Below are 25,406 nucleotides of genomic sequence, written 5' to 3' on the forward strand. Positions count from 1 at the left end.
TTGCATAGCCCCACCTTACCTGAGGATTGAAAAGGTAGAAAGGCCTCACTCCAGTTTATTTCTTGTACAGTGTAGCAGAACTAAGCCTAACCCATCATCTCCATGCTGATCTTAGAATTAATTATTTTATGACTATTTCATGATCTCTCAGCAATTTTTAATGATTTTTTTTCATCAACTAATACTGGGGTTCTTTCCTGCATTCTGTGTTTTCAAGTGGTGTTTGTCCTCCAGTGGGCAGACTGACTATTGTAATCCAAGAGCCACCAGCTTGTCATCATCAATGAAATATGCAACCAAAACTTGGAAGCAAGAAGATAACCATTTTGCGATGTTTGAACATGATCTCAGTGAAATGTTGTGGCGTGGGGTTTTTGGAGTTGTGCCATTCTCCCCCCCCCCCTTCTAATATTTATTAAAACATTTACTTAATCTCTGTCTACTGGGATTCTGATTTAGGGGGGAATAGTAGTTGCAAGTATGATATCCTGGGTGTTTTGGAAGAGGAGGAGGGAAAGTGTGAAAACATAGTGTGGTCCTCCTTCTGGTAGATACTCCTGGTTTGAAAGGTTCTGCTCTAGCTGCTGAGGGTAAGAGGATTCCATATGGGGAGGAGGGAGGAAAGAGAATGTCTAAGACCCTTTACTGGAGGTAAGTAGCCAGTATTTAGTTATTCACAAAAACTTGACAGCTGTTCTTTGAAGCAACTCAGAGAATAAAAACAATTTAAGAGAATTGTGAGTGCATCACTGTTACTTTAATTGCGAAGTTCAACAAACTTTGTATTTCATTCCATTATTTAGTGTTAGTAATAAAAATACCCCAAAACACCCAACCTTGTCCATTATTTAGTGTTAGTAATAAAAATACCCCAAAACACCCAACCTTGTCACCTATCACCTAACTTTCTTCATGTTTCTACTTGTTTTATTTCTAGCATATTATCAAGTTTCACCGTGCCTCAAAAGCAAATAAAAAGCCCATGCAGTTGCCAAGATCTATGGTTAAATCCCTACTCTACCAGATCCTCGATGGAATCCATTACCTCCATGCAAACTGGGTGCTTCACAGAGATCTGGTAAGTGTGACATGTGATACCTGGTTGAGAAAGTTCCACGTGCGTGCTGTTGGGTAGGACAAGAAAAGCCCCTGTTAGTAATCTTGTGTATCGACCCCTACAGCTCTTCCTGTTATTGTTGCAGGAGACCAGTTGCGACTTCAAACATGAAAACAAACTATGCTTTCACATTGTTTTTATCTGAGTCATCTGAGCTCGGACAATGATGCCAGATCCGGTAAAGGGATTGCAGATATCAATATCCGAAAACAGTACGTGAGACAGCTGATAATTGTTGGTTGAACATTCTTACAACTTTTCACATGACTTTGAAAAGGCATCTAAATAGGAAAGTGATTGATACCCTTTTACATTGTTTGGCTTACGTGCAAGTTACCATAAAAGCTAGTGAAAGAGTAGTTTTTTCGTGGGGTATTTCTTTTCCATGTGGTATTTTTTCTGACCGTGAGAAGAGAACTATAAAAGAGTTATCGTCTTGAAATTTCTCATGACCTGAAGTAGCTCTTGAAGTTGATTGCAGATTACAAGGGCAGCCTTGTCTTAGTTCCCCTTTTCCCGTTAAAGTTTTCCATTGCTCCTCATAATTAAGTGAAGTACTACTATGGTTTATGAAAAGAATACTAATATGGGTGTCCTGCCACTTGCATTGTAACTAGAATGTTTGGCATGAGACAAACAATGTGATGGCTAATATGCCAAATAACACTCCTAGGTATGGTAGTGTAACCTGTGTATAAAGTCACTACTTTTATTTGTTTATTTTTTGTAGTTGCCTCAGTATGTCAAAATAGGGCTGCGTGTCCAGAAACTTAGCAGTCTCTAATTAAGTTTTGTGAGACATAGATTGTTCTTGAATTTTTAGTAGTAAGTAGGGACTTTGGTTAATTTTTGGATGTAGAGCAAATTTTTTTGTAATAGATAAGAATAAAGTAAGGCAGGCCTGGAATACAAGTCACAAACACTTTCTGAACTAAATTTTATTTAATGTTTGTTGTAATAACTAACAGCAGTGGCCAGAACAGGTTTCAGTTTTTGTTATGGATCTTTTTTTTACTTTGTTCCTTGGTTGTTTATTGTTGGTTTTTCTGTTAAATTCCAGATGTTAGTATATTTGGGGAGAGGTGTGGGGTGTGGTTTGCCTTTGGAATAGTAGCCATGACGAAAAACAGGAAGCATGTACAATTCTGATTTTCACGTTAAAATTGTTACTTTCCTAAAGAGTCAGCTGCTGCTTTGGCAGAATGCTCAGATGTAATTAGATACAGCTTGAGAAGGAACACCTGAAAAGTCTATATCCAGCTCTGTTTAAGGGAGACATATCTGTTCATGGAACTGTTAATTATATACACGCTTAAATGCTATATATGAGCTTGGTATTTTGATAGGAAATACGAGGTGGTATCTAAGATAATAAAAACAAATGCCCTTGAGAATTTTCTTTCTGGTGTTGTTATTTCAGCCTGCAGCACCAGGTGTTTTGTGTGACTAGTGCTGCTACTTTACAGTTCTTATCTGTTGCTGATGAGTTGCAGCAAAACTGTTGTCTAATGTCTTTGTCTTTTTTTTTTGTTTTTGAAATTTTGGGAGATGATGGTTGCTGTTGTGAAAAAGATGACTATATTTTTATGGTTCTGGAATGATAGTGTTTGAATGATGTTGGCATAATTGAGAGAGGAGAACAACAGAAATTTGTGAAGTCTTAGTGTGTTCTTGGTCTGCAAATAAGTGTAAACTGATGGATTCCAGGATGCTTTGGAAAGACGAAGGAAACCAGTTCAAAAATTGCTTTGATACACTAATGATTTAAAGGTGTAATCAGAATCCTTTGCCTTTAAAAAAATTTTTTGATTTCTGAAAAATTCAAGTATGTCAAATAGTTATATCTTGAGCATGATAAGAAAAAAAGCTGATGTTATTCTGGATATGTCCTTGTGTCTGCACTTGAAATTAGAGGTTAATATAATAATTTAATAATCAATTTAAATCCTTGATTAACCAGAAATTTTTATTTATCTGTAATTTTTATTTGTATGCTCATACTTGTGACTTTTTGCTACTATGAATGATACCTCAGGCACAATTTCACTGGAATCAGTTTCTTGCATAATATATAAATACCAGCTCTTCAATGTCTTCTTAAGCTGGGGAGCAATTTTTCTGGTGGTTTTCTCTTAGCTGTTTTAATTTACATCTGCTGGAGAAGTATTTTTCTATTTTATGTAAACCAAATTTTGCATCAAAACACCTTGTACTTTCTTGGTTTAATATACCTCTGTTCTTAATATTTTTAACCTGTATTTGGATGTAGACCAAAGATGGTGACATCCATGAAAGTCATGTTATGCTTATTTCATTGCTTAAAAAAAATAAAATTAGATTCTCCAAGAATATTTATCAAAGTCTCCTGAGACATGGAAATGATTCCTGTAATTTATTTAACAAATGTTGTGAAAAAACAGAAACCTGTGAGGTTAGGTATTTACTCAGAGGTATTTGAAGAACATTGTTTCAATCTTAATTTACTACTGCCTTAAATCAAAGAGGTTTTTAAAGAAGCTGGAATACCAAATTTGTTACTTGAAAACCTTAAAATTACTAAGGTATTTTTAATTAAATAGTTTTTAAGATCAGCCGTAGCCAGCAAACGCATGACAGGGTAATAAAAGTGGTGAACAATGTGAACTTGCCAACTTGAATTCCATGTCCTTTCCTTGGGCTGGGCTAATGGATGGGTGTTGCCACAAGGAGACAGTCTCGTTCCCCTCTTCACCGCCGCCAGGCATTGACACCAATGTTAATGGCCGGGCAGGGGACACTCACCTGACTCATGGTGAGCTCCTTCAGGGAGTTAAAGCCACAGAAAGTGTCCTCTTTTCGCCTGCAGAGCTTGCTTTCTGCGGGGTTAGCTCCCTCACTGTGCAGGAGCTGATGCAGAGCAATGCGAGGCTGGAGGTGATGGCAGAAAGCTCAACAAGCGGTTCTAGCATCACCTGTCATTAGATCTGGTTATTTTATTGTTAAAATGCACTATTTTGATTCTTAGAAGGGAGTGCAAGTGTTCTTAAAAGATTAAATCAGGATAACTTTGTGATGCAAGACTTACAGCAGCTTAAGTCTGCCAGCACAAGTCCAGCTTTAGGAAAGTGCTCACATTGAGGCAAACACCAAATAGACTTTCACTCATGCTTCTAGAAACTGGAAACTAATTTAGTGTAGTGTATCTTCCAATTTTTTGTAGTATTTGGGTTATTTTGTGTCTGGCTTTTGTATCCTGAGGGTAGCTTAAAGGTGCTAAATGACTTTTTAGGTATATATTTTTAGCTAAGCTATTAATTTCTCTCAGTTAAAAAACATTCAGCCTTTATGGCAGGATTCAAACAAGTAGAGACTATGGGACAGGAGCACTGGATTACAGATTTCTTTGAATAGCCTTGTGTCAGTTTATACACAAGGTGGAGTTGACCTAAGTTTGTGAAAATCCATGCATTTGTTCTCCTGTCAGCCCATTTTGAGTGGGATTTTGCTGTTGAATTGCATGTCATTGGGCAATGATAATTTTCTCATTTCAACATAGCAGCATTCCTGAAAGCTGTGCAAGAGAAGAGGGGGCATTTGCTGGCTCTGCTAGCTGCTGGAGCACTTCATTATGAACAAGAGATTAATAGAGAGAGCTCTTGGAGAAAAGACCTTTGAGTACTAAGCTTTTGGCTTTTTAAAATACTCTGTATACACTGTGGGCTGTCCACTTGAACAGGATCTGATCAGTGCTCCATACCGCAAATTAAGAGCAAGTTAGAAGATGCAGCACTTGAAGTACAGTATTTCAGAGTGTTCTGAGATCTTTGTCCCCTTCTCCCCTAGAAGTGAAGTATTTCAATTATACAGGAATGTTCAGCAAAGGTCTTACTTGGCTAGGCTGTCAAAAAATGGAGATCTCCCATGTAGTGTTTACAGTGTCTGTTCACGTTAGCAACTGAAAGCACTCTCTTGTGCTAATAATCCCTCTGTAGATAAGTTGCTTAAGGTCAAAAGCAGGTAGAGACCATATCCTTTAGCACCTGATAAATGCAATTTCTATTTGTAACAGAATGTATTTTCCTGAAGGGAGGTATTATCTATGGGATGTTTGAAGTGCACAGAATCCATACCGAGAAATTAATTTAAGATTCCACTTACGTCCTTGGGCATTTCTTTAGAATGCTGCGTAATATTATTAAAACTACTGGTTGAAAAATTAATGTTGGAACTCAGACTCACCAGAGAAATGCAGATTTCTTCTCCCCCTCCACTCTTCTCCCTAAGATTGTGTTAAATGGTTGCTCTAAGGGTTCTGCAATAGCAAACTTACTTGTTGTGATGGTCATATAAAGTAGCTTTGTAAAATGAGCCAAGTTGCTTAAGTGTTTTTATTATATAAACATTAATCTGGACACATCTGGTGTGGGGTTTTCTCAGTGTAACCCTTTCTCTCCAAATCAACCTTTTCACTCTAATTTCACTAAGGAGAGGGAGGAGGAATCCAGCTGTGGTAAAGACTTTGCTACTGGTTTCCCATCTGCAGCTTTTTTATTACCATTCCTTTGTCTGTTAAAGAAGGAGAAAATAACATCTACGTTCTGTAGTTTGTTTCACTATGTCATCTGTATTGGGAGAAGCTAATTTTATTGTGTGCTTAAGTTAATCAGTTTCTGTTTGTTTATGGAGTGGATTATGGAGGGTCTATGTGCTTCTCCCACCTTTAGAATTTATGGAGTACTAATCTGGGCGTTTTTGGTGGAAGGACATAGAAGACAATTGAGGTTGACATAATTTTGACTCTGCATATCTGTCTGTATAGCAAATGTCTATACACAGCCTTTAGGATGATCAGACGTGTGAGCTCTCGGATACAGGCATCTTAACAAGTCTCCTGGATACCCAGCTGGTGTAGTAACAGTAAGCCCAGTATCTTTCCAAGGGTGAATCTTGAGCAGAGCCAAGAGATGCCAGTGTGGTGTCTGGCTCCGGCTGGCCGTGACTGCACTCAGGGCAAGCTGTCTTCTCCAGTGCTCCTGCTCCGCATCTCTAGTGGAACTGCGTGCAGTGGACAATGCAGTAGTTGTTGTCTCTCAGGGTTTTCTGGAAACTGCAGCCATTTGGAACCTGGGTTTTCTTCTGTCACAAGTAAAGCAGAAAGGGAAAGCCCAAATGGAAGGGGTTAGACAGATAATTTTCTGTGGGAATCTGCAACTTCTGTCTCTCTCAAAAGCACAGACTATTCAGAAATGATTAAACTAATTAGTTTTTCATCCTCTCTGATAATTTGTGGGGTTTTTTAAAAATATTTTTGTTTATTCAGAATAAGTATTTTAACTGACCCATCACAATGTTTCTATAGAATAGCAGCATTTTACTAAATTTTCAGTAATTCAGTTATATTAAATTCAGTAAAGCTCTAATAGTTTTCAGGTTTTTAGTTGACTGATTGACTTTTAGTTTAGGGAAAACCCCCAGTCATTTCCTCATAGTAATCCTCTTCAAGCCAGTAGGTAAATGTGCAGTCTCTTACCATGGACTTATACCTGAACTCTGCTCTAAAACTTTGCTCCCACATTACACAACTCACTTAACTTGTCTTTGCCTCTGTTTCCCAATCTGTTACTTATTTATGGGTCTATTTTGTAGCTCACTGCTTTATGTGCTATAAAATTGGTATAGTATGGTTTTGTAGGTAACTTCTTTTTGTCATTTAATGCTCTTCTTCTAGAAATAAAAACAATTGCATATTGTATGAAGCCATCAGAAAGCTTAAAATTGTTATGTGGATACTCACTTTTTGCTTCTGCTTTCATGCTTTCATTTCAAAACCTTTGATAAAAAAATGCCTATTATTCCTAGTTTATAGTACTTAACTACTTCTCCCACTTCCTCCCTATGCCCTCCCAAGATTTTCCAGTAAATGATGAGAAAAGTTACCTAAAAAGCAACAGAACTGAAGTGGCTTTTAAATTTCCCACTTTCATTTTGCTATGCAAGCAAACTGTGGGTTTGAAAAATAAAATGTAAATAGATGTGTGGGAAACTCCCCTTTTACTAGCAATTCTAAAATGGGATTTTTGTGCTGATATCAAAAGTAAATTTAGATACAGGTTCATGCATCCCTCTCTTGACAGGCAGCTGCTGTGCAGGAATGTAGAACTGTTGGGTCCTGCCTTCTGCCAGTAATTTTGTACTGGCTTGAAAAGCTTCTTGGCCCTGTTGCCCCCATTTGAGCATGCACATGGCTCCTGTAAATAAATACCGAGTCAACCTGTCTACCAGTTTCTTTAAACTTGTAAAACCCGCTGTAATTGTAATCCCCACCATTCTGTGTCGTCGTGTGTGTGCATGCATGGGAAGGGTGCAGGAATATGTATGGACATGCACGCCTGACTCGTGTTGTTCCCAAGCTGTGTATGGGTTTGGGCCTCCTAATCATTTATTATTCCATCTGCACGATCTCTTTGGGATGGAGGGCACTTTCCACAGTGTCAGAGAACCATATGAATGATCATACTCAGCTTGCAGATTTCCCAAAAGCTAAACCCACGCATTTCAAGAAATTAGACTCCGTTGATGACTTCGAAAGTGACTTGAATTTACTAACTGAAAGGTCAACACATTTTTCTTCTTTTATATCTGGTTAGAGAGAAGATAAACTTTTTAATTTACTGGTGCAGAAGAGCAGTATGTAGGTGCCTATACGCGTATCAGTACATGCTTCTAGATAGATAAATGAACCAGAAATTTTATGTGCTGATTAACAAACTGAGTTTTATCAGCATATGCTTTTATTTTTTTTAAATTTTTTTTTAGCATTAAACATATTGGGGGCACCTATTAAAAAATGGTGCATTTCTCATTACTGAGAACTTCGCTTTTGCCCTTCAGTTGTAAAAACTAATCTTCACATGATTTAAAAAGGTATGTGAAGACGTGCAGACTGTTACCTCTGTTGTGTACATGGAAACAGCAATTTTTCCATGGCTGACTAATGCATACCTTTTGGTTTGTGGCAAGAGTATTAAGATGTTTGTAGATTAATTTTTACTAATAAAAATAATTACAGTTGAGAAGAAATGCTTTACCTCAGGTTCTGAAACAAGCTTATGCTCATAAAACCCTGACTGGATATAAATTCAGATGAGTCAGAAGAAACAAAGGGGCTGATTTAATGTTCTTTTGGCTGCATTTCGCTGCTAAAGTCAACAGATGACATATGGCCTGTGAACTTCTTATCTCTTTTCCTGAGATGGAAAAAGGGCAACAAGGAAGCAAAAGAATTAAAATAATTCTAGAATTTATTTGTTTGGGGTTTTTTTTCCCTGATACAGAACAAACAGATTGAAAACATCTTTTCTAGTAGCCCCAGTTTAGGTACCATCTGTGTAAGGAGGTTTCTAGTAAATACGTGATGTATTTAAACTTACTGTTGCAGCAGACCATTTGGAGTGAGGAAACTGAATTTTGCCTTCTAAGTAAAAATGCAAAGTTTAGAAGCTGCTTTTAGAAGTTTTTCTTTTTTTTTCTGTTCAAGAAAGTACCCTTGGGATAATGGGATTGACTACAATTGCATCTATGGGATTATTTCTGTTTGGACTCATTACCCCTTCTGAATAAGGCTACAGAGGTTGGCACCGTCTTGTTTTACAGTAATAGAAATTAATGAAGCTCAAGAAAATTATGTTAAAATCAGTGAATACAACTAATGTAACAACATATAATCAAGAAAAAATGAAAAAAGGGCATTTTTTTCTCCATGTTGCTTGCCATCTTGTGCTTTCTCATGTACATTTCTCTTCATTTGCAAACATGCCGTAGTTACTGCTGCTCCACTAAGCAGTTGCAGTAACATTGCAGATTGTCTTGCATTTAAATTAAACATCTTTGATTAGTGATCCAGGAAGCTGCAGTGACTAGCAAAGGATGTTAGTTTATTTCTCATTTTGCTATGTGTGAACTTTGTCAAAGAAACTGGCTCTGCTGCAGAAAATGACTGATCAGCTGGTGTTTCCCAGATGGCTTATCTCAGGACTCTGTCTTCACCAACCTCCATGCTTTCTGGCTAATGTTTCAGAAATCACTGGCCTTATGGTAGCTCTTGAGACCAAATACTACAATTATGTATGGCAGTTAAAGAAAACAAAGGAAATACTTTGCAAAATCTATGAAGTGATCCTCTCAGAAATTGGGCATTTGGTCTTCAGATTCATCTCTAGGGAGGATTATGGTAATCTTTTTCAGAATTCCACATAAAACCATCTTGGAATTAAAATTTCAAGACATTTTAATTAACACAGGAACAATTCCTTCAGGATATCTGGACCACTCCTAAAATATTTATGATATTCTGTCACCTATTTTAACAGTGAAGCAGCAAAGATTTCAAGACAAAAAAGGCTTGTTATAGTGCAAGTAGTTAGTGTTAAACACACAATTTTCTGAATACCAAACCTCAGTACTAATAGGACTTTTTAAACTGCTATTCTCTGTTGTTTTCCTGCCCTCTGGAAGCTAAAGCCCATGTGAATGTGTGACAGGTGTTTTGACAGACCCCCATTCCACTTCATTCAGCACCTCAGTGGTGTTAGAGCACAATTCACCCTCTGGTTTCCTTTGAGTGGCTTGTAGAAGCACTTCCAAGCAGTTCAGTAACCTTTCTGTGCTACTATATAAAGTAGTTGAAAACTGTGTGGAAATAATTTTCTTCTGTTTAAGTAAGCTAGTGGCATCTGGAAAGTGTTCTTGTTCTGAAAGTGTTCCTGCAACCCTTTCCTCCCACCCCCAAGCTAGCCCTCCATGTGTGATGTTTTGGTTCCTACTGGTTTCATAATCTTTGAACATAGGTTAAGGTTGTTTTTCTATTCGTTTATTTCTATTTAACCAATTCTGGTTTGTTTGGGATGTTTTTTGGGTTTTTTTTTTGGTTGAAGTGTTTTACCTAACCAAAAAAAATAGTCATAAAAATGAAGCCAGGTTGTACTAGGAGTTTATGCCTGCTTGTTTTGCTAGTTTAAATATTGAGCCCAAATGCCAGGATTTAGTATGGTAATATTCTGTGTAGCTGGTGTTCTCAAATGTAACTCATGAAAAAAAAAGTTCCATAGCCAATATTTTGCATTCCTGAAAATCCTCTTGGAGTGGGGGATTTCAGCTACTCAAGCCATTTTGTCTTACACAGTAGTAGTTGCCAAAGAGAGGATTTTTCACAAATGTGTCTTCTGTTCTACATTCTTCTTTAATCCATGAAATGCACTTGTACATTTTTACTTTGATTTGCCTTTCATGTAGTTACTTTTGATGTAACAGTTGTGGATGATGAATGTTAGAATTATGAAATAAATGCAAACTCCAGTAGGTTACATTTTAATGAGCTGATACTGACTCCTAATGCTATGAAAACTGTTTCTGTGGCTGTTTAACTGCGAGTATGATTAGCTATTTGCCAGCTCAGCCGAAATAATATTTCTTAAATAGGATGTTTAAAGTTTGGTTTGTTTCTTGACTTTGAGCGTGAATCCCGGTATCAGCCCTAAAACTGTTTATCAGGTAAATATTAATATGAATTCTTGATAGCTAAACCCAAGAGAATTGGAGACCCATTTAGGTTTTGGGTAAGGCCTGTGCTTGAAATTCTGATTATAGCTGGATAATATAATACATTTTCAGTAGCTTCTTAGTAATTTTGCTGTCAGCAAGCATATATGCTGTTGCTGGCTGGCTGCTGCTCTTTTGTAGGACGCAAGATTTACTTGAAGCTTGTTTCTCAGTGCACGTCTCCTTGCTCTGGTGGGGAGCTGCTGTTCTTCTTTGGTGCCAGCTTCTGTAGTGTGAAGGGAAGCAGTAAACCTTTTAGGGGACCTAAAAGTAATCTTTTCTATGTACCATGAGAGTGCCTGAGTGTATATTGCAAGTGGTTTGTTAAGTTTGAAAAGATGTTAAATCAAGCTGTTTTCTTGTTTATCTCATTTCAATATATTTTTTTTCCTTCTACAATGTGAAGTTTAGATTCTTATTTTTTGCCCTCTCTATAGGGATATATATTCCTATTCCTTTATATTCCTTCATAACTTGTAGCTTACTCATGTGCTGTTCTCCACAGTTCTGCTCACTTCAGGACTTTTCTTTTTGCTTCATTGGAAAAATACTAGATGCTAATCTCTCTTCCTTACTCTCACAGGTGGTGTACATTGGGGGCACTCAAGAAAGTCTGCATAAAGTGTTGAGATAGGTTAACTAAACTGTGTTAAACTTGTTTCTGTGTGTCTCCTGAGTGGTCTGAGAAGTACCAATGTGGCTATTCTGAAAATGGTCTGTGCTCAGTTCAGCTGTGCCAGTGCGAGGCAGTGGTGTCCCTGCGCAGCCCTTTGTGGCACTGGGGGCGATGCTGGGTACCGTGCACTCAGTGATGTGAGGGTGCTTCTCCACTGTGTCTTACCCAGCCTTTGAGGTGCAAAAAGTGGACTGGAGTGCCACAGCAGAGGAGCCCATGCACTCCAACCATCTGCTGGCTGGGTGATTATTTCCAGGTGAGACAGCATGGACTATTTAGAGGCAGCAACATTTTTAACTATACACTGGTATATATACTGGTATATAACTATACACTGGTATATATACTATGGTGCACATGATGTGGGACCCTTTTTTTGTGTTTGGGTAGTTTTTATTTCGTTGAAAACCTTAAACTAATGCAAAGGGTATGGCTACATGAACAAGTTACAGCAAGGTAGTCTAGGGTGTGGATTTACTCTGCATTAGGTGCTCTGTAGTATCTGCTCACCTGCATGTTTTTATTCTGCAGAAAATGCATAGTCCTTTGATATCTCACTCCTTAATGAGGGTGAGATAAAATTGTCCTGCTTACTGTCATTAAAACTGAATAGCTACTTTGTTAATTTCCAAGTTCTTTAAATTGTTTCTGAGAATGATTTCATGAAAATGTGAGTGACTAAAATGTCAGTATAATAGTTGACAGTATGATATTGGGTTTTTCTGACTGGTGCCTGTATGCTGTGCTTGTAGAGCAGTGCAGCCTTTTGGGTACAGTCCTCCTACTGTGTGTGTCTAGTTTAGTCTTCAGCATGCAAGAAGCACTTCAGTCTTACAAAAAATTTTGTTCAAAACTGAAGGTGTGAGTGTCTCTTTTCATCTTATTAACATTAGATTTCAAGTTGTTAAATGTGTTGATAGCTTTGGGATTTTTAATGGTAGGGACATTGCAGTCATTAAATCTGTATCACAGCTATTATTGCCTCCAATAAAGCTTCCCTAGACTTTAATCCTAGTCCTAAATTTGTGACTATTTTCAAAATTGGTGTTGCAACTATAAAGAAAAATTTCAGCTGATGAGCATTGACTATATAAAACATGGGACAGAGTAACAGGAAGTATAAAGTGCTCTGATGCTGTGTTCTGAAAGCCAGGGATTTTCTCAAAGGCATTTTGTTACACAGTAAACTTTTCAAAAATCATAACCTGGCTTTGAGTAACAGGACTTGAGTGTCTAGCCTGTTTATACAGTTTGAAAAAAGAAAATAAAAATTTCCTCAGGAGTTTGTTTGCATTTTAAGCACTTGATTTTTGTGAGAATGTCCAAAGACTTACTGGCAGCATCAATAGTGAGGTAAATCCTAAAACTTGAGCACTGAAAACATAGATATTTTATCTAGTAGGCTGAGGCAGATTTGCTGTAGCAAGGACAATTGTGTCTTACTTTTAAAGTGTAGTATGTGTTTGGAGTTGTTTAATTTAAAAAAAAATTTAAAAATTAGGGCAGCTTGACCTGCCACTCTTTAACATGCTCATGTTTTTGACGTGAATCACAGAATGTTTCTCAGGAATTGGAAGTATCTCACAGCCATTGCATGTCTACACAGGCTGTTTTTCATTTTTTAAAAGGGCATAATTGTTGAATGGAAAAATATTATAATTAGTTCTGAACTACTTCAGATTTTGTTTTCGGCACGTAGAACCTTCTTCACAACTATTCTTCTGGTTTTTTTCTTGACACAAATCTTTCATTTGCTTCCAACTTCCTTCTCCTCTGCCCACGTTCCATATCTGTTGATCTGCCTTTTGCCACTTCTTTAACATTACTCATATAACCTTGACTCAGCTTTGACTTTCCTGAAATACTCCTCTATCTCATCTTCACGATCTTAATTATCGCTCCTCCCTTTGGCCTTCGCAACTTTGAGTTCTGTGGCTGGTACAGGTAGAATGCTATGTTTCATAACTTGACCCCCATGTAGGAAAAGCTCACACATTCCAGGTGGAGTGACTCTCCTTTGTTTTAAGTTCTCATTAAAAGTACCATACTCATACAGAAACTTTACAGACTCATAAAAACTTAGTCTCTAGATTCTGAATTCGGTGACCCTCCTTACTGTAGTGGTTCTGCCTCAGAAAAGATGTTGAGACTGACTTTTCTAAGGCTTTTTTTCCCCCAAAACAGCTTTTCTGTGTTTCCCCATGCAAAATTACATGTATCAAATCTTCTTTCCCTATCCTTTCTAGCTTTTAGCTTCTATTAGTAGCTTTATGTGTGAATATGGTCATGTATGTTTAAATTGCTACAATCTATAGTTCTGATATGTCTCAATTTTTATGTAACTCTTCTAAAGCATTTGAAGATCATTGGGAAAATACTTTACAAAATAAAAAGGGAGTTTATTCATTTTGGGTTTGGCAGGCCTTTATTTTTTTTTTTAACAGCAAATAGCTTTTTTGTCAGTACACTTTAAAAATAAAAAAAAAAGGATCAAAAAAATTGAACTTCCCGGTTTGTGTTATTTAAAATATCAGAAATATATGTGTTACTGAGTACAGGGTTTTTGGAGGTGTCAGGCTGATCCCTTATCATGATTAACTAGCTTGCATGAAAGTTGAAAATCTTCAGCTACAGACTTCAGTCTAGAATCGGCCTTGATTGACAACTGATTGCAAAAACCTTTTAGAAGTTGGTGCTGCAAACTGTCTGTAGGCATTCCAGGTCAATCACTAATTAGCCATTCATCATGGTATTAGATACAGCACAGCAATTTCAATGTGTAAGAGGGGGCTTGATGCTCACTATGAAACTATTATAAAAGTGTTGCAAGTAACTTCAGAGACATTAACAAGGCTTTACTTGAATGTTAATGTGTTAGGTTAAATTTTTCTAAGGTGACTTAATGATTTCTTTGTTTTGTTCGTATGTGTCATTTGGAAAGAGCCTAATCTTCAAAAGTAGTTAAGACTCTCACATCTTGTCTTAAACTGGCTTATCTAAAATATTTAAGCATCACCTGTTAATATCCTGCCAATAACTGCTTTTTGGTTTGCATTAATGACAAGTAATACTAATACCTAATGTATTTGTTCATGAAAGCATCTCTTAACAAAATTGCCTTCTGATGCATGTTTATCAGGTGGTAAAATAAAAAATGGAGATTCTGGCAATATACTACAGAAACAAATTTTAAGAATCTGAAATGCTGTGCTGTAACAGTCTGTTATACTATATAAATATATTTAATGTACTTTCTTTCCCCCAAAAAAGTTTTTGTATGCTTCTGAAGAAAGGAAATAAAGAAACAACTTGCTTCTTGTGTAAGTTACTCTGGCCTAGTTGCCTTCACTGCTTCCTTGAATATGTTTTTTTTCTTCTGTTTACATTCATAAATCAAGATGGTTTTAGGACAGAAGACTAGAATTTTGCTTTAGATACTGTGCAGCTTTTAATAAACTAGTAATTTCCATGAACACTTCAAGTCACTGTATCAAGTATGTTCAATCCAAATACTCTATCTACCTAGGTTATTTTAAATTTAAGGGCTGAAAAGCTTCCATTTATGTATTATGGAAGCCTAGATGGAATACGCATGCATCTGACAGAGTGTCATCACCTCAATCTTGTGTTGCCTTTGTAAACACAGTAAGATACTGGGTCAGGTAGATAAACTCATTTTAATCTAGAGAGATTTCATCACTGATCTGCTGCACCTCAGATTTCATTTATCAGTTATCAGCAAGGAACCTCTTCCTCTGAGATTTGCAGGTCAGAGTATTATAAGCATGTTTTCTTGAAGGAGATGTTATTGTGGCTGAGATGGGGAATATGAACTCAAAGCCCTTTAGCTGCTCTACTTGCCTGTGAGCACACTTTTACCGGTGGTATCCTGTGGTAAATATATGATATGTTCATGCCTTCATGGAAAGGAGCAGGTTGCTTAGTGCCTGCAAGACACCACATGGTAAGAGTGTTCCCATGGCAGTTACCTGCATGTTGGTGGAGGTGCTGACAACTCCTGCTTTCATTTCACCTAATTTGTTCATCCAGCTGCATGAATATCTAAGGCTACTCCAAACATGTTACTCTGCACGTGAAAATGCCCATAGCAAATACTAAGAATGTAACGTAACTGTTTAATGGATGTGTTTATGAACCATTTTTAAGCAGGATCTCATTTATGCTGGGGAGAAGTATGCTGTTGAAAGCCTATTGCTTTTGGTTACTCAAGCATGTGTATGAGGAGTCCTGGCACTTCCACTAGCATGGAAGTGCAATGTGAGCTCTTTGTGGCCAGAGTTTGTAGGTTCAAAAACAGGTTGTTTAAAGTCTTGTGAAATTTTTGGCCCTCAAATATGATCTCATTGCTAGTAAGAGATTGATAGATTGAAAGGAGGGAGCAGTGTTACCAGTTCTGAAGTGATGGTGTTGTGGAGTTAGGAACCTTCCTTGCTTGTGTCCCACATACTTTGCCTCAACGTCTGTAGAATCTTTATTTTGAAATTTTGGAGATGCTGGTTTGAAATGAATGTCTGCAAGTATTCTGTGGAAGGACTCTTTTGGATAAGTAAGTGATGTTTTTCTGAGTGAAAATCTGGAAACTGGATTAACAGACAAAAATACTTGTGCCCAAGGTGGCAGGGTACATAACTACTTAAAACCTTTGCTTCTAGCTTGTCTTAGGCTGTGACTGTTGATACTAAAACACAAATTACAAATGTCATTTTATAAAGTGAAACTGTTTCATTTTCACTAATGGTTTTCAAAATGTAAATATTTATCAAGCTGAGTAAATAATATGGTATCTGAGAAAGGAATATATTTTTATTTTCCAAGGCAAGAAAACTTAGCAATCTTGGACTATATGTAAGTAGCTAAGTAACTGGGATAAATGCTCAAGAGTCTTAAAAGATAATTTGTGGTCTCCATAATTTTTTAATTGGCATATTAAATCTTAACTTTAAATAGTTTTCCTTCAACCAATTTCAGGTTTTCAGTCTCTGTATTCAGAGCCTTTTCCCCCCCCCCCCGTTGCTTATACACCTTTCACAGCCTTCACCAGCTATGCCTGTGGCTGGAGAAGCTTTCCTTGGTTTCTGTCCCTTGTTCCTACCAGTTTCAATGTTTTATGTGTCAGTCTTTGCTCGGAAGAGCCTCTCTGGTTACTGTTCTCCAAGTTCTGTCCCTCCCGGAAACCAAAGCCCTGGGTTGTGTCGGTGCAGTTTCTGTGTCTTCCTTACACAAAGTGCACTGCTCTCTGTTCACTCCTGGGTTTTGTTGCTGTACTGGCCTTTCCCAGACTGGAGCTTTTCAAAACAGGAGCTGTTTTTTGGTACTTTAGCCATTGTACCCTTTGTGCAAGAAAGGCTGCATAAATAAACAATAAAATACTTGAATTGGGTTGTTGTGTAGGCAGTGTTCACTCATGTTTGGAATAGCAGTATTCCAGATCTATGCCTTTCAGTTGTTTATGGTAATTTTGGAAAGTACATTCTGTATTGAAAGGGTTCGTGCTTGTTCCTGCCTGGCCTGTTAGAAAATTATTTTAATTGGTGGAAAACCTTCTTAAACACATATGACCTTTAATTTATGTGAATAATTGTTATGATGAGGTGCTTTCAAATTGTTTTGAGATGCTGATAATTCTGAATTAGTGTTGATTTAAGGGTTACGTCTTCAATTCTTCAGGTACATCTAGACCATGTAGACCTTTATTGTTACACTGGATTTATAATCATTACAGTTTATACTACAAAAGGAACACCATAAAAATTTTGAATCCCAGATGAAGATTAAGCTCCTTTTTCTAGCATTTACTGATAGAATGAGAAAAAAAGGAATGCAGTATTATTCTAAATTTTAGAGTGCATACATTTTACAGAGTGCATTTGTATTGAGAAACATTGCCAAGACATCATGGATGTAAACACATGCAGATGTGCTATTTAATCTCTTAATCTCATCTGTGTGTGGGAGTAATGGCAGGTAATGAATACATCTCAGGCTTCAGAAAACAAGTAGAAATATTATAACTTATGAATCTTATCTGCAAACATAGCCTTTGTTACCTCTGACTTTTTCTTCTACATAAAAAGAGCCTAAAAAGATTTCAGAGAATCATCCTGTCTTGTTGGTACTTTCCTAACTTTGTAATATTGAAGTCTAATACTGAATACTGCTATAGCAGTATATCCAGAAATGTTTTGCTGTGTTTCCTGTGAGGGTCACTGCCTCATAAAATCTCATCAGTACCTTTTCATTCAAGGGAAATGTTGCAGCCCCAGCCATGACAGAAACTCCTGCCTTGAGCACACGAGCAGGTTGTTGGCTCAGGGGTGAGCGTTGCTGCTACCCAGGGGCCCTGCTTTAAGGGGTAAAGTAATGGCTGGTGAGGCAGGACAGCTCTTCAAATGGTGTGGGGATTCTGCTCTCCTATAATCTGGTTAATGTTGTGAAACAAATGCTCTTGTGAACAGTGAAAATGAAATTGAGTATCTGTAACCCCGTTATAGGATGCCATCAGCTGGCTGCATTTACTAGTTACTTAAAAGACTTCATAACTGCTTGTTCAGGTGGAGACAGCTTTGGAAAACCTCCAAGAGAAGACTAGGAGCACAAGGTTTCTGTAACTTAAGGTTACAAGACTGGGTCTGAAAGACAAGTTTTGCTAAAGAGGCTGGCCAGTGGTGCTTGTCTTCTTAAAAATAAAGATCTTCATGGGCCTGAGGATCTCCCACAAGTCAGGAAGCTGGGAAGAGAACTGAGTGAGAGATAAAGAGAGATTTAATCTGAGTCCTCAGGTGAAGAGGGTGATGGTGATAAATTAGGAAAAAAGTTTCTGTTAGGATGGGTTTCGAAGGTTATGTTTTATTTAGCTTTGTTTATAATGCATGTGTCAGCTGAACAGTGGTACTCTGTCCGTCTGCTTGATTTGGGGTCCATAGCTGCTTTTTTTCCACTGCAAGACACCTGGGGTTGTGCTGCCGCAAGTGGTACATGAATAAGTTGTCTAAACATGGTAACTGGATGGTGAGTTTAAGACCTTAAGGTCCAGAGGACTGTTAAATCCCAATCACTATTGCTGTAGGCATTAAGGCTTGTATTGGGGTGATAAAAGTTCTTCTTGAAACCTGAAAACTGATCTGCTGGACAAACTGTGAGGAAAAGGGACACATAACCTAGCCCTGCAAATAGTGGAACTTGGGAGCTTGCTTTAAGATTTTCCAAGAAAGACTATATATAAGGATTGGGGTTACATTATAAATCACTGAGCTAGATTTTTTCCATGCAGAGAAGAAGGTTGATGCTATAGTATAACAGGCATGTAAATTGCTTATGTAGTTAAGGGTTAGTTTTAGTCTTGAGATTCAACATGAAGGAAGGAGGGGAGAAGAGATGGGATTTCACCTTTTTATCCTTGAGATAATGAGCATAGAGAAACAGCATATGTGTAAAGTGGATAAAAAAAATGTAGCTTGATGCTACAAAATTTCTTATGTAATAAACTGACAAGATCTAATAAAAATGTATTAAATATTATTAGACATAAACCTTTGTTAAAGTCCTGTAAAATTTAATGTTTTGATTGCCTTTCTAAATCTTGCCAAGTTTATACTCTACTAACAAAAGAAATGTATTCCATAGTTCTGGGTCCCTTCAGCTATACTCCCATGCCCATATGCAGACTGAAAGGGACTTGTTAAGACCCATTCAGTATGGAAGTAACCACTTCAGGTAAGCATGCTACTCTATTCTTTTCATCCTTTGACATTCCCATTAAAGGGCTTTTAATATTTCAACCTAATTCAGTCATTCTAAGCTATCCAAGCAGAAGCTTGTTTGTAATGAAAATGGGTTACATTTATATTTATTCATTTCATATTATGTTATTTATTGCAGTCAGAAAAGCTTTGTTAATTATTTGACTCTACCAGTCTCTTGGGGGAATGGAGGTATTGGAGTTTTACTGCCAAAGATACTTTGTGAAAGGCAATTAAGAAAATGTTTTATGATGGTGTCACCAGTCTCATTTTCAGTCATTTATTGTTTGATTGGATAGAGGCTTAATCCTCCTGTTTTAATAACCCTACTAAATCAAGAGGAGTAGTCAGAATATTGTATAAAACAAATACCAGGTTTTGGCAATGGTGGAATTTAGTGCTGCAACTGAAAGAATTGCCAGTTATGGTATCTAATTTTCGTGCTGCAGGAACAGAAACAAAGTAATGCAAGAAACAGGTGAGAATAGCATTCTGTCATTTCCCCCTTCTCTTAAATTCTAGTCCTAAGCTTAGTACAGGCATAGGCTTTCTTATATTAGTGTTCTGTCAGACTTACTGTCTCCTGGCATTTGCCTTTAAGAAGGTGAAGAAAATAGTAGTGTTTGTAATGTTTCACACATGCAAATATCGTCTCAGTTTATTTGCCTTTGGGTTATTATTCTGAGTAAAGATTATGTGTGAAGAATGTGTAATGAGAACTTGATGGCAGAGATGCAAAGACTTGGCTTGACCACAGTATCTTGGAGCATTCGGGATGTATATTAAAGGCCCAACAGAGGAAGAGTTTGACTGTGCTTTTACAGAACAAAATTTATCCCCTCTGGGTTGTTTTTTTTGTTTTTTTGTTTTTTTGGGTTTTTTTGTAATACATTAAAAGCAGAACATTCTTCCAAAGTATTCCTGAGGTGAGTCTCTCTTCTGTTCCATGCGTGGTGGGCCTGCACATCTCACTGTTCAGAAATGGGGTAGCAGAGACTGGGCAATCTGTCTTGTCCTGTGCTATGCTTGGTGCTCCCAAAGAGCCCAGACAAGGTCTAAAGACAAGGCCCTAGATGGTTGCTGGGTAGCTTCATGGGAATATTGCTGGAATGTGTATTGCAGTGTGTTGAAAATCCCTGGGATAATGTGAATTTAGCATATTACTTGAACATTTTCTTTATGACCTTTTCTTTTTCATTGAAAATTTATGATCATATTCTTCTCTTTGTTTCTGACTTCCCCCTTCTTTGTCCTTCTCAAGGTTGCATGTAACATTTTAAGTTCAAGTATGCTATTGCAGCACTAGTAACAGCAGAATGCCTTGGATAATGTTGCATAGCAACATAAAATTTAATTTATGTCAAATGTTTTGGCATTCTGCTAATGTGGGGTTTTTTCATCCTTTTCTTTTTCACTTAACTTGCTTTGCCCTTGATTGGGGTGAAACTATTGGTACACTGCTACATTGTGAAGATTGTTTTAATCAAAGCAATGCCCAGCATCCAAAATTGTAGGGAGTCTTCATTTTTGTCTTGCAGTAATTTAATGCCCTGTCAACCATAAGAAACCTGAAATGGTGTGTGAAAGGAAGACTGTTTCATTTCTGAACTTCTATGTAGCTCAGAATTATATTCTCTTCTTACGATTACTCTTATTTTATATTCCCCTTTTGTTTACAGTCAATTTTCCAATGACATAAGTGCAACTATATTATCCATTGGTTAACCAGGGAGTATAGTTGGTGAATAGTCTTTTCCTGTTTCAATAATGATCAAACACCATGAGTTTATGAATTAAATATTTTTTCTAGAAATTGCCTAAGAAACCATTGTTTCAAGTGGATTTTGAAGCAGAACGTTCTTATAAGGAACCTGGATGTTTTGGCCATTTCTGGGGAAGGCCTAGATAGAGCCAAGGGGAGTGAATTCAAAGAATTAATGTCAGTTGAGGCACATGCTTAATTACATGTCAAGAGAACATCTGACCTATGAAAAATGAAGTCAAACAGAGACATGAATAGTCTACCTGACCATTGATTTCATTATGTTAAGGTTATATATGAGAGTAACTGAAGGCATAGCAACTTGAATAGAATGTACATCTGTGTGTGATGTGGTTAAAATGGAGGCAGGAGTGGGGAAGTCTTCCTTTCCCTTTGGTAAAATACTTTTGTAGTGAGTGTGCTCTAGTGACTGGACTTCCAGGCTGATGCTGTCATCTCAGATATGTTTTTCTGGTGTTAAGTGTGTGGCTCTGGAGCTGTTCAGGCGAAGGTGCAATAAGGTTGGTTACAGCAGAGTGACAGAGATGGCTCTGTGAGCGTCAGCTGTGCTGCCACTGCACTCGGCAGCATGAGTGCTTTGAGGGGACTTGAGCTGCCTCATGGGGGTTGTAGAAAAGGTGAAGCCTTCTTAAGGGAAATGCAGGAGGAGAGGGGACAGATCCTTTTTGTAACGAGACATTTTGACTAGGTGACGGGAAACAATTTTTTTGTCAGACAGTGCCAGGCATTGCCCACCAGAAGGGTACCCTCCAGTACTGGAGACTTCCAGCTCCCTTGATCATGATACTGAGCAATCTGATGCAGCTTCAAGTTTGGCTCTGTTTTGAGCTGCAAAATGTCCAGATGACCTCCAGAGGTCCTATCCAGCTCAAAGATTTGTATGATTTTGACTGATCCTCCAGATGAGTATCCAGATTCTTGGGCTGGTTTAAATCAATCTGTAATGAAGCTTATATAGTAACATCTTTGCTTTTGTTGAAGGCTAGATCACCTTAAATTTAATTCAGGGACTTTTTTTTTTTTAAATATGTGCAGATATATGGTTGCACTGTGGACAAAGTTTGTGTTTCTGCTTTCTTTTGCTTTTGTGCAGAGAAAAGTTTTATAAGAGTATATAAACATGAAAAGATTTCTTTGCTAGCTAACTTCTGTATGAAAACAGCACATTTCCCCTCTCAAGACATAATGAATACAAGCAAGGAAAGTGATTAACCAAAATCTTTACCTGAGGAATTCCAAAGAAATACTTCAGGTATCTTTTGTATAGTTTGTTCCCACTCCTAATTAGTAATATGTTTTACCATCAGTCTCAGGTAAATTCTGCAGCTGTAGTTGCTGTTAGAATTCCTGATATCTGGAGTTAAATGACTGTTTTGACCATGATCAGTTCAGCTGCTGTGAAATACATAAGTCACTACCATAATCCAACAGCATGGTTTGTGATGGAATATCCAGTTGCCATGTTTCAGAATCATGCAAGAGAGGTTTTTTCCCCCTCAAAGAGTGGCACATGCTTCCATTTCTTTATCAGTTCTGTACACAATTCATTTTAAAATTATTTATGAGGATGAAGAGTAGAGATAAAAAGTTACCATGCATTTTTAAATGTTTCTGTTCTCACTAATATTCCTCTAATGATAATAAAATTAATTTCGGAAAATTTTTAAAAGATCCAATCTGGTGACACTTAGCTGTAAAATTTTGTGTACCATTTTATGGTGGTTTGATATGGGCTGGATGTCTGGTGCCCACCAAAGCCTCCTCAACTGGACAAGGAAAAAAAAGTAGGAAAAAAAGTCTGATGGGGTGAGAGAAGGACAGGGAGAGATCACTCACTAATTGCCATCACAGCCAAACCAGACTTAAGGAAATTAATTTAATTTATTCCAGATCAAAATCAGAGCCAGGTAATGAGAAGTAAAACAAATCCTGAAAGCACCTTCCCCCTCCCAACCCTCTGTCCTTCCTGGGTTTAATTTTATTCCTGATTCTCTACCTCCTCCCTACACTCAGCAGCACAGGGAGATAGGGAGTGGGGTTAGCAGCAAGTTAATCCCATTCTGGTTCTGCCACTGCTGCCTCCTTAGGGAGGGGAGAGTCCTCCCCCTGTTCCGCCACTGTGTCCCTCCCACGGGAGAAACTCCTCCATGAACTTCTCAGAGCAGTCTTTCCCACGGGTTTCAGTTCTTCACAGACTGCTCCAGTGTGGTCTTTTTTTTTTTTTCTTTTTCCTTTTCATGAAGTGCAGCACTTCAGGAACAGGCTGCTCCAGCATGGGTCCCCCCTGGAATCACAAGTCCTGTGTCACAATTCTTTTGGGCATCCACCTTCTCCAGCAGGGGTTTCTCCACAGGCTACAGGTGGATCTCTGCTCCTCTGTGGACCACAGTGGGCCTCAGGGAGATATCCTGCCTCACCATGGTCTGCACCACAGGCTGCAGGGGAACTGTGGCTCCAGAGACTAGAGCACCTCCTGCCCCTCCTTCTTCACTGATCTTGGTCTCTGCAGAGTTTCTCTCACATATTCCCACTCTTCTCTACTCTGATCTCAATTAATTCTGTGTAATAACTTTTTTTTCCCTTTTAAAATCTGTTATCCCAGAGGCACAAGCACTCTGCTGGATGGGATAAAAGCATTCTATGGTACTCTTTGTTTCCTGTGTAGTCTTATATTTACTTAATGTGTTTACCTCTTATTTTTTTCCTCCTTTTCAGATTTAGATAAGTTTTGACTTCAGTTGAATGATCTACCATTTCAAAGAATTTTGTATTCCTTGTGATTTTGCTGACACTTTAGATCATGTGCTGTTGTAATCAGCTTTATGTTTGGCCTTTTGATAATTTGATAATATCTGTATTACATTATTGATTCGAATGAAATGATAAATATCTTGATGGGATTTGTTAATGATATTACTTTGCAAGGTCAATCATTTCAACAGAAGAGAGAAATAGTGGAAGAAAATTGTATGGATTGCAAATCTAGGCCAAAAATATAATGAAATATAGTTGGGCTTTTGTAACATTAAGGATAATATCTGATAAAAACCAAGTTGAAATTGATGGGTATGTAATCAGAGTAGTGACTCTCATATGAATTTGCAGTGTGTAAGGCTAAAGAGAAGCAGATGTGAAGATATTTTACTCTATATGGTATACTTCTGTCTAGTGCTTCAGTATCAGAAAAATGTTGACCAGCTTTCTAAAAAAAGAGAAGCGGAGATAACAATTTTCCTACGTGCATTTTAATATATGGAAGTATTTTATATGGAAGTGGTAATGATTTGAAGGTTTGCAGTTCATATAAAATATTTTAAGAGCCTTTAATTTTTTAAGTTAGATTTAATTAGCTCAATTATTAGCAACAGTGTTAGTACATATGTGCCAGTTTATTGATCTGAGCACAATGTCTGGGTTTGAACAGTGGGTTTAAGGCAGGGAAGTGCCTACATTTCCTTACAGATGAGAAGAACAAAAGCTTTGTTTGCAAATTTCTGTGAACAGTCAGCATCTCACTCTTAATCTTGAACTGAAAGGCTCAGTGGTCTTTGGAGTGGTGCCTGCAGAGTGGAACACTACCATCTCACTCAGGACCTCTGTCATTTGGAGAGCAGCATGCTAACAGCTGAGACAAAAATACTATTGCTCTCATTTTTGCTTGTGAAATGAAAGTTATCTCTATGTATCAACACTGTGCTGTTTACAATTGGTTTTCTAAATAATGGAAACTTGAAAAGACTTCATCACAAGGCAGTGTCAGTAACTGTGGGGAGAGCTTTTATCTGTAAGACTTGCAATCTCTGTTACAATAGAAGCCTCCTAATTTCAGATTATTCTTTGTCCAGTGACACATTTCAAAAGGGAAACACATTTGTTTGGATATAAACAATAAAGAATGGTGCATGGAGAGTGGTATATCCCTATGGACATTTTCTCACAGGACTGTAGTTCTGCACCAAATCTCTTAAGAACTGTGTCACTGCTGTAGTTCAGGAGATAACAACAACCATTAAAACTGAAGTATTGCCATCTATTGTTAGGTTGTTGTTCCTGTTTTGAACTGTTATAGCCTTTTAATACCATAAATGGTTTCTTTTCTTTCAACCTTTCTTCTGTTTTACTGTCTAAATATTAAACTAAGAAGCGTATCTTCAGATGGATGAGTCCCAGTCATGGGACTTCCAATATTTGTGAAAATGCGTTTGTTAGTCCAACATTTTCATTTCTCTCCCACCGAGATTTTTTTTTAATTGCTTTATTCCCTCTCCCCCACCAATGTAGAAAAGTAAATGTTATTATCCATGCTTATTGCTTGTAAATAACCTATTGTAAAGACTTGTAAAGAATCATCATCATCTTCATTCCTTTTTGCAGATATTTCAGATTTTTGCTTCAGTTGTTTGTTGCTGTTGACCTTGCTCTTTTTGCAAATGTTTTTTAGACAGTCAAACCTCAACTGAATTTCTCATCAGGGATTCACTTGTTCATTTTTAT

At 37.5% G+C, this 25,406-nt stretch overlaps 1 protein-coding gene across 2 annotated transcripts in view; it reads left to right on the forward strand.

Moving 5' to 3' along the window:
* The window catches only part of CDK19 (cyclin dependent kinase 19), a 121,105-nt gene that overhangs the window by 55,397 nt on the left and 40,302 nt on the right, over positions 1-25,406 (forward strand). For both annotated transcript variants that reach the window (XM_082302809.1, XM_082302810.1), the window contains exon 4: positions 938-1,078. In XM_082302809.1, coding sequence (XP_082158935.1) covers positions 938-1,078 — 141 coding nt within the window. The remainder of the gene's footprint in view (positions 1-937; positions 1,079-25,406) is intronic.

This window comes from Coloeus monedula, assembly GCF_965178545.1.
Source record: "Coloeus monedula genome assembly, chromosome: 2".
Classification (NCBI taxonomy): Eukaryota; Metazoa; Chordata; class Aves; order Passeriformes; family Corvidae; genus Coloeus; species Coloeus monedula.